General features: G+C 40.2%; 1 protein-coding gene across 1 annotated transcript; it reads left to right on the top strand.

Annotated features, from left to right (window-relative positions):
- Positions 1–5,614: 5,614 nt before the first annotated feature.
- LOC117449410 (tubulin alpha-1C chain-like) lies at positions 5,615–9,128 on the top strand. Its single transcript, XM_034087076.2, has 4 exons — positions 5,615–5,725; positions 6,710–6,932; positions 7,033–7,181; positions 7,706–9,128. Exons 1-4 carry the CDS (start codon positions 5,723–5,725, stop codon positions 8,681–8,683), a joined length of 1,353 nt encoding a protein of 450 aa, XP_033942967.1. The 5' UTR covers positions 5,615–5,722; the 3' UTR covers positions 8,684–9,128.
- The last annotated feature ends 2,372 nt before the right edge of the window (positions 9,129–11,500 follow it).

Genomic DNA, 11,500 nt, shown 5'->3' with positions numbered 1-11,500 from the left:
GCCACAGCCGATGGTTCCTATCTGTTCCAAACCAAGCAGGACTGTTCAAAGATGGGACTGCCCAAATGTATTCAAAAGCAATTATCAATATAGAGAAAATGCTTTTTTTCTTGTGGATTCAAAATGTCAGTAGGAAAATCATAATTTATGCTGGTCACTAAAAGGAAATAGCCTAATAGGTCATTGCCAGGGGTTACCACTACATAGCAAGTCCATAGATAGAGTAATCTTATTTAAATATCTTGGTTGTTGATTGATGAAAATGTACAGGAGGAATCATATGAGAAATATTGACATCAAATGTGCTTTATTTAATAAGGTGCTTGTTGGTTTTGAAAGGTAAGCTGTCGAAAACACATTATTACACACATACAGGGCTTCAATGAGAGCCATTTTGGATTATGATTACTTTGTGTATTAAGCAGCAGTTAAAAGTAAGAAATAAACTGGACAGAAGAATACAATGCAGAACAATGAGATTATTGTGGGTTCCATTACTCATACAACTATTTGTTAAGCCAGAAGCAAAGTAAGAAGGTCAAAGGCATTAAGCAAAAAATACAATTATGTCCTACTGCATATTGCAGTATGGAAGCCATCATTTGTATGGCTATTCTGACCCACAATACTTTATCGAGCAAGAGGGAAAAGGTAAAGATGCAATGTTGTGATGCAGTGGGCAGGGCCGTCCCTGGCCAACTTGAGGCCCCACGCAAAGTTATATTCGCGCTCAGTTGAAGCCTCCTCCGCAAGGTGAGGCTCAACGCAGTCTGCGTAATCGGCCTGTAGGGAGGGACGGCCCTGAGAGGTGGTGCCCTCTGAACCTTGTAGTGCAGTAAAAGTAATTGCATAATGCATAAAAACAATTGAGATTTATTTAAAAATCATACATTTCAGAATCAGAATTAGAGAATAATGAGTTAGGATCGTTAAGATATCAAAAACAATGGCATCATTTAAAACAATAATTGATAAGTCACAATCGTCGTTGGACCGCCCCGGGATTCCAACGGGTCTGTCTGCGCCGCGTTACGTCTGCGCCACGGTTTGGTTCCGACCTCCTCCTATGCTCCTCCAGGTCAAACCCATGGTCAAACCCCACCGGGCGTGTTTCAGAAGCGCTCGGGGCGTCTTGCGTGCCGGCTCGCACTTTTTGTTGATTTAAGCATATGACAGGCTACTTTGTACAGACAAAGTTAATAATAATTGTAATAGTCCAGTTATAAACGACATGAATCAAAGATGAGTTGCTGTATTTTAGTGGTAAAAATTATTTCATTTATTATTATTTCATTATTATTCTATAATTTACACAGTGCCTGTAAACCGGAGGAGAACGCTGCATTTCTCCTCCTACTTGAAATACTACGGAGGGATAGGGTCTGCAACATTTGTTTATTTTGGGGATTGACACAAATCTTTCTTTCTTTTTTTTCTTGTAGGCCCATGTCTTTTAAGTAGGGTTGGGAACCGGTTCCGAACCGGAACCGGTTCCAACATTTCGATTCCAACGGCATCATTTAGAAATGTGAATTTCGGTTCCGCTTTTCGATTCCTGAGGAAATGTTTCTCGCCGCTCTCCGTAGCCTGCTGCATGACTGCAGCGGGGCGGGAAATGTAGCGTTGTATCTACATTTCCTACAGTGTAACCTGAGACCAGGGCCGGTGTCAGTACCAGATGTGTTCGGGGTACCAGATATGTTCGGGTGTATTTCCGTCGCAGCCGACATCCGTCATATCCGTCTACTCACCTCCCTCTGCTCCCAGCGCTCTGCTGCTACACACCGGCCGTCTGCGGAACTGCAGCCGGAGGAACTCGGTATGTGTGTGTACTTGTGCACATAAATAATGTTTCTAATTATTTACAATTCAAAAAAATATATATTCTGCGTTACTTTTACTTTAGCCAACACTTTTATAAGGCCACGAGATTAAATAATTACGAAATGTGTAGATAGAATACATATCTTTCAGGTTGTTATTTTGTCATTAATGTTTTATTTACCTTTTAGTATTTTTATATAGTATCTGAACTTTGGAGAGGAGTTGGGAGACACACGACACATCAAATCACATCTACAGATCAAGACGAAGCGAATGGAAGTACTCCTAGAGTGAACATGTTTGTGAAAATGTGTGCAAAGTCTCCGAACATCCTAATAATAAGCTCATATTTGAATTCCCCATAAAAAAACACATCATTCAGTAAAAACAAGGTCCCACTGATCATCTGCTCCCTGATCTCTCTGCGAATTGAAAGTACTTATTGCCGGAGATCGCATGCTGTGGTTTTATTAAATGTGCCAAGTGCTAGGACTGTCTTATGGAAGAAAGCTTTTAGATGTGCAGCTCCACTAACATGGAACAGTCTGCAAAAAGAATGGAAAATTACCAAGCTAGTACCACTACATGTTTTTAAAGCTTGGTTGGATGCTACACAATCAGATGCTGTTGGTACCTGTACATGTGGATAGATATGTTGTTTATGTTTGTATGTCTTCATGTGGAACCTACTGCTGCAGGTCTCCCTTGAAAAAGACATCATTGATATCAATGGGATTTTACCTGGATAAATAAAGGCATTGAATTGAATGTCCAATGAAAACATATCCAAGTGTAACAAACATCCAGTATTAACCCTACTGTTTTTTACTAACAGTAACCAACTAATAATTTTCATAAAGTGCATATTTATTCCAAACTCACAAAATATATATGTAATAAAACAATGCTCAATGGTACACAGTATCCAAACTCTTTAGGCACTGGTCAGAGACATTCATGTAAAGCAGATACTGAATCCAATACTGGTAAAAACGTTGCAGAGATCAAATGTTTCCTTGTCTGAACGGAGAAACCTAATTTTTAAAACAACATTTTCAGTGTGTGATTTGAAAGATAAGTTCTGATCAATAATAAAACCTAGATATGTGTGTGTAGTGACCCTTTCAATGTAAATGTCAGTCCCTTGAACAGTACAAATGTTGGGGAGAAAAGAAGTTAACTTTTTGCCATTTGAGAATATCATGAGTTTGGAGTTGTCTGCATTTAATACTAACTTGAGTTGAGATAAATGGGATGGAATAACATCAAAGGCAAAACATAAACAACAGAACAACATATCTATCCACATGTCCAGGTACCAACAGCATCTGATTGTGTAGCATCCAACCAAGCTTTAAAAACATGTAGTGGTACTAGCTTGGTAATTTTCCATTCTTTTTGCAGACTGTTCCATGTTAGTGGAGCTGCACATCTAAAAGCTTTCTTCCCTAAGACAGTCCTAGCACTTGGCACATTTAATAAAACCACATCATGAGATCTCCGGCAATAAGTACTTTCAATTCGCAGAGAGATCAGGGAGCAGATGATCAGTGGTGCCTTGTTTTTACTGAATGATGTGTTTTTTTTATGGGGAATTCAAATATGAGCTTATTATTAGGATTTTCGGAGACTTTGCACACGTTTTCACAAACATGTTCACGCTAGGAGTACTTCCATTCGCTTCGTCTTGATCTGTAGATGTGATTTGATGTGTCGTGTGTCTCCCAACTCCTCTCCAAAGTTCAGATACTATATAAAAATACTAAAAGGTAAATAAAACATTAAACAATGACAAAATAACAACCTGAAAGATATGTATTCTATCTACACATTTCGTAATTATCTAATCTCGTGGCCTTATAAAAGTGTTGGCTAAAGTAACGCAGAATATATATTTTTTTAATTGTAAATAATTAGAAACATTATTTATGTGCACAAGTACACACACATAACAAGCTGGACCGAGTTCCTCCGGCTGCAGTTCCGCAGACGGCCGGTGTGTGGCTGCAGAGCGCTGGGAGGTGAGTAGACGGATATGACTGATGACGGGTGCGACGGAAATACACCCGAACATATCTGGTAGGCCGAACACATCTGGTACTGACACCGGTCCGTCGCACTGGCATTATAAATGTTCGCCTAGGGCGCCAGATCTGTGGAGGCGCTGCGCTGACAGCTCTGGGAAAAACATAAAATGTTTTGACCGTTGGTGCTCATCCTAATTTTCGGCCTTGATGTAACAACATTCATAATTAAGTAAATGTAACACCCTTTTCATCCCGGTTACACTTTTCATTTGCCCTGTACGATGGGCGCTGCAAGTGATGAAAATGGGGGATGTTGGCTTATCTGGCGCCCGCAGCTCACAGCCAAAGTGCGCGTGAGCGAGGGAGAAAGGGAGGGTGCACTGGAACCGGCGCTGTTGTTATTAGCATCTGGTGCTAGCTGCGCTAACGGAAGAAGAAGATGTTTCTACATGATGTGGAGGGAGAGTCCTCTCCAGTCAGACTGAGGCTGATAACTTCAGCTCAGTGAGCTAAAGGACTCTCAGTGTTAGATAGTTCACTTTAGTCCAAGTTATCTCAGTGGGTCTCAAACGTTTTGATCACAATTTATGTAAACACATATTTCCAAGGCACTTTTTTTATAATTATTGGGATAAAACAGGTTTGAAATCATTCCAATGTATACTATAGGACAGTAAACCAGACATATCGTTTTAAACTGGAGAGATAAAAAAATATGCATAAATAAAATAGTAAAATAAGATATACAACAAAAATAAAATGCGTTACATGTAGGCTATTTGTTATTTAATTATTAAAATGTAAACCGATCTTTTTCATATGGGTGTTTAGAGTTGTACCCCCTAGATCTAGTCTCTAGTAATTCTGCTTGTGCACCAGATTGAAGCATTTTACTTCAAAATGTTCAAACCTTTCTTCCCGGTATGCCTGAGAAGGCAGATATGCTTGTTTTTCTCAACAAGAACTGTTTTTAAAAGTTGGACTGTTGCAGCTTCAGTGGTTCTCAGGTTAAAGTTACATAGCAGTGAATATAAACAGACTGATTAATGTGAATATTACTTTAAACTAACCTGTGGAAAAGTTTCTCGAATAAATGTAATTTTTTTGGTGGAAGAAGCATGTATCATTTTTTTACCCTGCCCCTCAAAGAATCGGAATCGAGAACCGTTAAGAACCGGAATCGAAAAGTAGAATCGGAATCGGAATCGTGGAAATTCAAATGATACCCAACCCTACTTTTAAGTGATTAGAAAAACCATTTGGAGTCAGTTATAAACAATATAAAATGAGGGCTTACTACTTCTGCACTTGATACAATAAATGATATTTACCAATAATAATGACCATATTAATCATGTCAGAAAAATATGTTAAAAAAAAGAAATAGGCTATATATATCATAATTAAAATATGAACGTAAAAATTGGAATAGGCTACATGTCAATATTTTTGTTATTATTATCTTATTTGCTAAACGTTTTTGTGTAGTGCTTTTTATGTTGTTGTATTATTTTATTACGCTTATTTATTAATGTTCACCACCACGTTTTCCTAGGACTGACGTTCTTAGGTGGGGTGATTCCGCTTTGAACAGGTTTTTCTATTGCCACTGTTCTTGTTTTTTTATGAACTGAATAAAGTTGCTTTAAAAAAAATTCAAAAGACTTCAACCAATCAGAAGCGGACTCTACTATCTTTCCGGCCAATCAGATTCCGCAGCATTTTCGACGCGTCAGAGAGTATAAGTAACCCCCCCGAGGAAAATCACGTCAGTTACTTCTTACACTGGACCCATAAAGGCCTTGCTGTGAGAGATAACTTGGACTTTTCCTCTTATTCTTCAAACTCCGTATACTCCACATATTCAGAAAATGGTGAGTACGATAGTACAGCTTTTGTCTACTGAATGTATGTATATTTAACCAAATACAACGCTCCGAACGTGTGTCATCATGCGAAAACGTAACCAGCTCACCGTTTACTATTTAAAGAAGACTCATCAGATTTTAAAATGTTAACAAAAATGTTGAGGTGTAAGATGAAAAAGCAAACTTGGTCATGTATATGTCGTTTTAACTGTGATGTTGATAAATTAAGTGTAACTCGACGGAACTAAGATGTCGCAGTGACGCATTTACAATCGGCGCCAATTGTTGGAAATGTATACACTTCCTGTCTCCTTTGTGGGCGGGTTTAACGTTTTTATATTAAAACAATTAAATATTTACACAAATGTAAAACAAATGTTTTTCAATTGCAGTTCATCGGGGCGTTTTCTTTTTTACTTACGTTTGACATTTTTACTCGTCAATAGAATTAACGTGTTGCCAAATCTCGCGAGAGTTATTTTTGCTGCGACGTTTGTGTCGAACACGGTGTATGTTCGTGTCCTCATGTTAGAGAGACAAGCGAACTGGGTCTAGTGTTAACTAAGTTTAGCATTGTGAGAGAGAGACGATTAATAAATGTGTTAACGTTCAGATATTTTACGCCAAAAGTGCCACCATTAATTGCCCTCAGGGGTGTGGCATTGGTGCAGTCCGTGTGACACAAAATGCGTAGTCTCCTTTTTTAATCCTGTCTGCATACAGCTGCGTCATTGTGCTTTCGGTATTAGACATATGAACAGTATTTAGCCTTATTTTTTGATAAAGGGTTTTCTGTTCAGATGACAAATGTGTGTCAGGTTACTTTAAAAAATGACATTATATAATTTGGTTATTAAAAGAGCCGTTATCTCTGGAGCAGTCCTCCACATGTGGTGATATGTTCGAATATATATTTTTAGATTTTCACAAGAATAAGTCAACTAAGCTTCCTTTTATGATATTGGCTTAACAATCTTTTTTTCGTTACAGCGCGAGTGTCTGTCCATCCACGTCGGTCAGGCTGGTGTCCAGATTGGCAATGCCTGCTGGGAGCTTTACTGCCTGGAACATGGGATCCAGCCGGACGGCAGGAAGCCCGGTGACCAGTCAATTGGAGGAGGAGACGATTCCTTCAACACCTTCTTCATGGAGACTGGATCAGGAAAGCACGTCCCCAGAGCAGTTTTTGTTGACCTGGAGCCCACTGTCATTGGTAAATTCACATTAAGTATAAATGATAAAAGTTCAGAAATGCTTCTTTTTATTTACCTCTCCTACAAAACTTCCAATAAATTAATGCATATTCTCCTTAGATGAGGTGCGCACTGGGACCTACCGCCAGCTGTTCCACCCTGAGCAGCTGATCACTGGCAAGGAGGATGCTGCCAACAACTACGCCCGTGGACACTACACCGTCGGCAAGGAGGTCATCGACCTGGTGATGGATAGGATCCGCAAACTGGTGGGTATATTTAGAACGGGAGTCAATTTATAATTTTGCTGAAGAGTATTAAATGAAAATGAATCAGTGTATTGCCAAGTAGGTTTTCACATACAAGGAGTTTGCAAAAATATGTTGGTGACTACCAAAATAACAGCGAAAATAAGTATTGCAAAGCCAATTATCATAAATAATAACATATGTGACGTATATGTTTTTAAGATAAAGATCTGTACAGTGTTTGAAACAAAGACATCACAATCTCGGATCACTCTTTCAAATGTGAGCATATTTCCCTGATTCTGGTCCACTTGCATCGGCTTCCTCCACCCTGCAGAATTCAGTTTAAGATCCTCCTGATCGCATTCAAAAGCCCTCTATGGTATGGCACGGCACACTCTGATCTGTTTTAATTTAATCAATTGTATATGTTTACATGCTGTGCACTAATAAGCCCTTTTAATAATTAGCTGTGAGCCCTGGGAACTGCAGTTTTTTGCTAACGTTATTATTATTTGATTTTTTTGTCTCTTCCTTTGTTTCAGTCGGACCAGTGCACTGGTCTTCAGGGTTTCCTGGTTTTCCACAGCTTCGGAGGGGGCACCGGCTCTGGTTTCACCTCCCTGCTGATGGAGCGTCTGTCTGTCGACTACGGAAAGAAGTCAAAGCTGGAGTTCTCCGTCTACCCAGCTCCCCAGGTGTCCACCGCTGTGGTGGAGCCCTACAACGCCATCCTCACCACCCACACCACCCTGGAGCACTCTGACTGTGCCTTCATGGTTGATAACGAGGCCATTTATGAGATCTGTCGTAGAAACCTCGATATCGAGCGTCCCTCTTACACCAACCTCAACAGGTTAATGAGTCAAATTGTGTCCTCCATCACTGCATCCCTTCGCTTTGATGGTGCCCTCAATGTTGATCTGACAGAGTTCCAGACCAACTTGGTGCCCTACCCCCGTATCCACTTCCCTCTGGCCACCTATGCCCCTGTTATCTCTGCCGAGAAAGCTTACCATGAGCAGTTAACAGTGTCAGAAATCACCAATTCCTGCTTTGAGCCAGCCAATCAGTTTGTAAAATGTGACCCACGTCACGGTAAGTACATGGCCTGCTGCCTTTTGTACCGTGGTGATGTGGTGCCCAAAGATGTGAATGCTGCCATTGCAACCATCAAAACCAAGCGCTCCATCCAGTTTGTGGACTGGTGCCCCACTGGCTTCAAGGTGGGCATCAACTACCAGCCGCCCACTGTAGTTCCTGGTGGAGACCTGGCCAAGGTGCAGAGGGCTGTGTGCATGCTGAGCAACACCACTGCTATTGCAGAGGCCTGGGCTCGGCTGGACCACAAGTTTGATCTGATGTACGCTAAGCGTGCTTTTGTGCACTGGTATGTGGGGGAGGGTATGGAGGAGGGTGAGTTTTCTGAGGCCAGGGAAGACATGGCTGCTCTGGAGAAAGATTACGAGGAGGTTGGAGCTGATAGTCTGGGAGGTGAGGATGAGGAAGGAGAGGAGTATTAATTAGAAAGGCAAACATTCCCCTTTATTGATCTCTGTGCCTTTTGTGTCAAATAAAATCTGTCATCTGAACTTATCATTTGCACTCTTCAATAAATTCACTGATAAATGTTGAAAATGAACTGCCTAGATGGGTTGTATGTATTCATTTCAATCAAATGTTATGACTACAGAGAATGCTGTTGCTCAATGTAGTCACTTGGGGCCAGTCGTGTTAACATGTTCTCAACAGACCAGGCATCTCATGCTGACAACCAGGTGGTGTTCAAAAAATAGTTGTCTACTCTTCCCTATGGAAAATGAATTAAACTGAAAGCCGTATTAAGAAACATGTAAAGACTACATAGTTTAGTAAAAAATAAAGAGATGACTTCACAGGTTTTTACATTTTCAATTCTGTTATTTTTCACCATGTTGGGTTACGAATAAAAGGTTTTCTTGAAATGAAGCCATGTTTGATTTCCTGAACTGAAACAAAAACCAGAGATTCTACATCGCACCGACCCTAATGAATACAGTTTTATGCATTGAAACCATAGACTATATATAAATGGACGTAGGGTCCGTGACGCCACCCATAGGATTCTGCAGAGTTGCCGTGAAGCCCTTAGGCGGAGTCGGCCACTAACGGCTCTACAGTGACGTCAGAGTCTAACTCCCGCCTGCTCCAAAGAGGCGGGACCTTCCATAGATATATATAAACACTAGATGGCTCATGGGAGATTTTCCAGCGTAGCTGACCGGCCGCCATCTTGCTACAGTCAACAGTTACTCTGATTCGCGTTATGGTAGCTGTTGTAAGGTGAGTGATCTGCACAAAAATACTCTTAACTCGCTGAAATCTTGACTGATTTACAAAGGGTTTGGTTTATTATAAACATTAACATGGCTATGATACAGGATGCTTGGACATGTTGAAATTGCAGCTTTTCTTTGTGTATGTGGTTGTATTTATTAGCTGGCTAATAACAAGAGGCTGTGAGTGAGACCTAGTATTACAAAGTGCACCCAGCAACTTTACACCAGTGGGAGAGGCAGAACTGCTCTTTCTTTTCAACATAACTTAAGTTACACATGATTTCTTCCAAGTGGTTTGGCTTGTTAAAAACATCTTGCATTATGATACAGGAATTTGCTGGCTTTGTGTTTACAGAAGTACCTGACTATGCCGGACTTTTGTGCAGCCTACGGATGCTCCAATCGCCGCTGTCTGCAAACAAGAACCCGTGGGATCACCACATATGTTTATGTTTGCTCAGTCTAATAAACCCATAACATGGTTGTGAAAGAATACCAAAGCTGAGGCTGGACGATGATTGATTGTTGGTGTGCCATGTGTCACCGTGTGTCTTATTGGTTTTGTGTTATACTGTATTTTATTGTGTGCAGCTGGTCCTTATCTCCAAGACACATTTAAAACAAATAACCTTGAAGCCCCATCTCGCCCCACCTGCTCCTGCTTCCTACATCCCCTCCACACCACACCAAGTTGTTCTTCTTAATAATAATAATACATTTATGTTGGGGGGCCGCCTTTCATAACACCCAAGGACACCTTACAGGGGCATAGGGGCAATATAGGGAACAATTTAAACAGTGGATTTTGTGATATATCAGCCGGGGTGAGACAAGACAAACCACAAATGGACTACAGAAGGACACAAAAGGACACATGGTACAGTTTATATTATTCTTGGTCTTTTTTCAATAACATATTTCAAAGGTTCTGGATTTGTTTACAAATCTAGAAACTAAATACAAAACTAGGTTGATATGAAGATCTCATGTCAAAAATAATTGTGATAAATTAGACAGAACTGGCCTGTCTGTGAGCACATTTTATGTTGGTTTGGTTCTTCTGATAAAAGGTGTGAATATCTAAATAATATACCAACATATGCTATTGTCATTAGTTGTGTCCCTGTTCTTCAAGCTAAGGCATTGCTAAATTAACAACTCTTGGCTTACAGAGTGGTAACATGAGACCGATTTGTATATATAAAATCTAAATGTATTTTAATTTTATAATTTATTTTAAATATTAACAATATAATAAAATAAATGGAAATATATACACCGGCAAATATTTTATATAAATACCTTGTGTGTGTGTGTGTATAGCTATTGCTTTATCTTATTAATGTTATTTTCATATGAAAGTCCATGATTATAAGTATGCAGTATCATAACTACATCTTTGATGTTTATAAAAAACAAAACCGTTTGAAAATTGAGCAAGCTATGGTTATTTAAATAGTAAACCATAATGTTATGAATGAGAGAACTGCCTGTGGCAAGATGGCGGCCAAGTGGCAACGTCGGTCTCCATTGGCCAGCAGCGCGGGTGAGATGAGAGGCTTCTCAATACTCAAATTTCCCCTCCTGGACTCCTCGACTCCTCGGTCCTCCGGTAGTGACCCGGAAATGAATTTCAGTGCGCCATTTTGAAAGACGTCTCATTTCTCTAAATGCACACCGAGGATCGAGCGTCGAGGAGGCTCTCTGGAGGAGCTATAACCGAGGATACACTGATGGTTCCTCCGCGGATGCATTTCCGGGATCGGTGGAGGCGTGACGCACGGCCGGACTTATCTCAGCCAATGACAGCTCTGCATGCATCCCCTGGATATTATTTTAGAAACTGCTCTCATCGCAACGCTATGTTTACAGTGAGAACAGAAAGCAGAGCAGTGTGTACAAATATATATCACTCAGTATAACAGACCTACTCTCTTTATTTGCTTTAGTTTAGTAGATATCTACAAAGAGTCGATATTTTTCTAAGACCATTTAGTGCTTCACATAATAAAATACACAACG

This window comes from Pseudochaenichthys georgianus, chromosome 7 (genome assembly GCF_902827115.2).
Source record: "Pseudochaenichthys georgianus chromosome 7, fPseGeo1.2, whole genome shotgun sequence".
Classification (NCBI taxonomy): domain Eukaryota; kingdom Metazoa; phylum Chordata; class Actinopteri; order Perciformes; family Channichthyidae; genus Pseudochaenichthys; species Pseudochaenichthys georgianus.
This window is presented reverse-complemented; position numbering and strand designations above follow the sequence as displayed.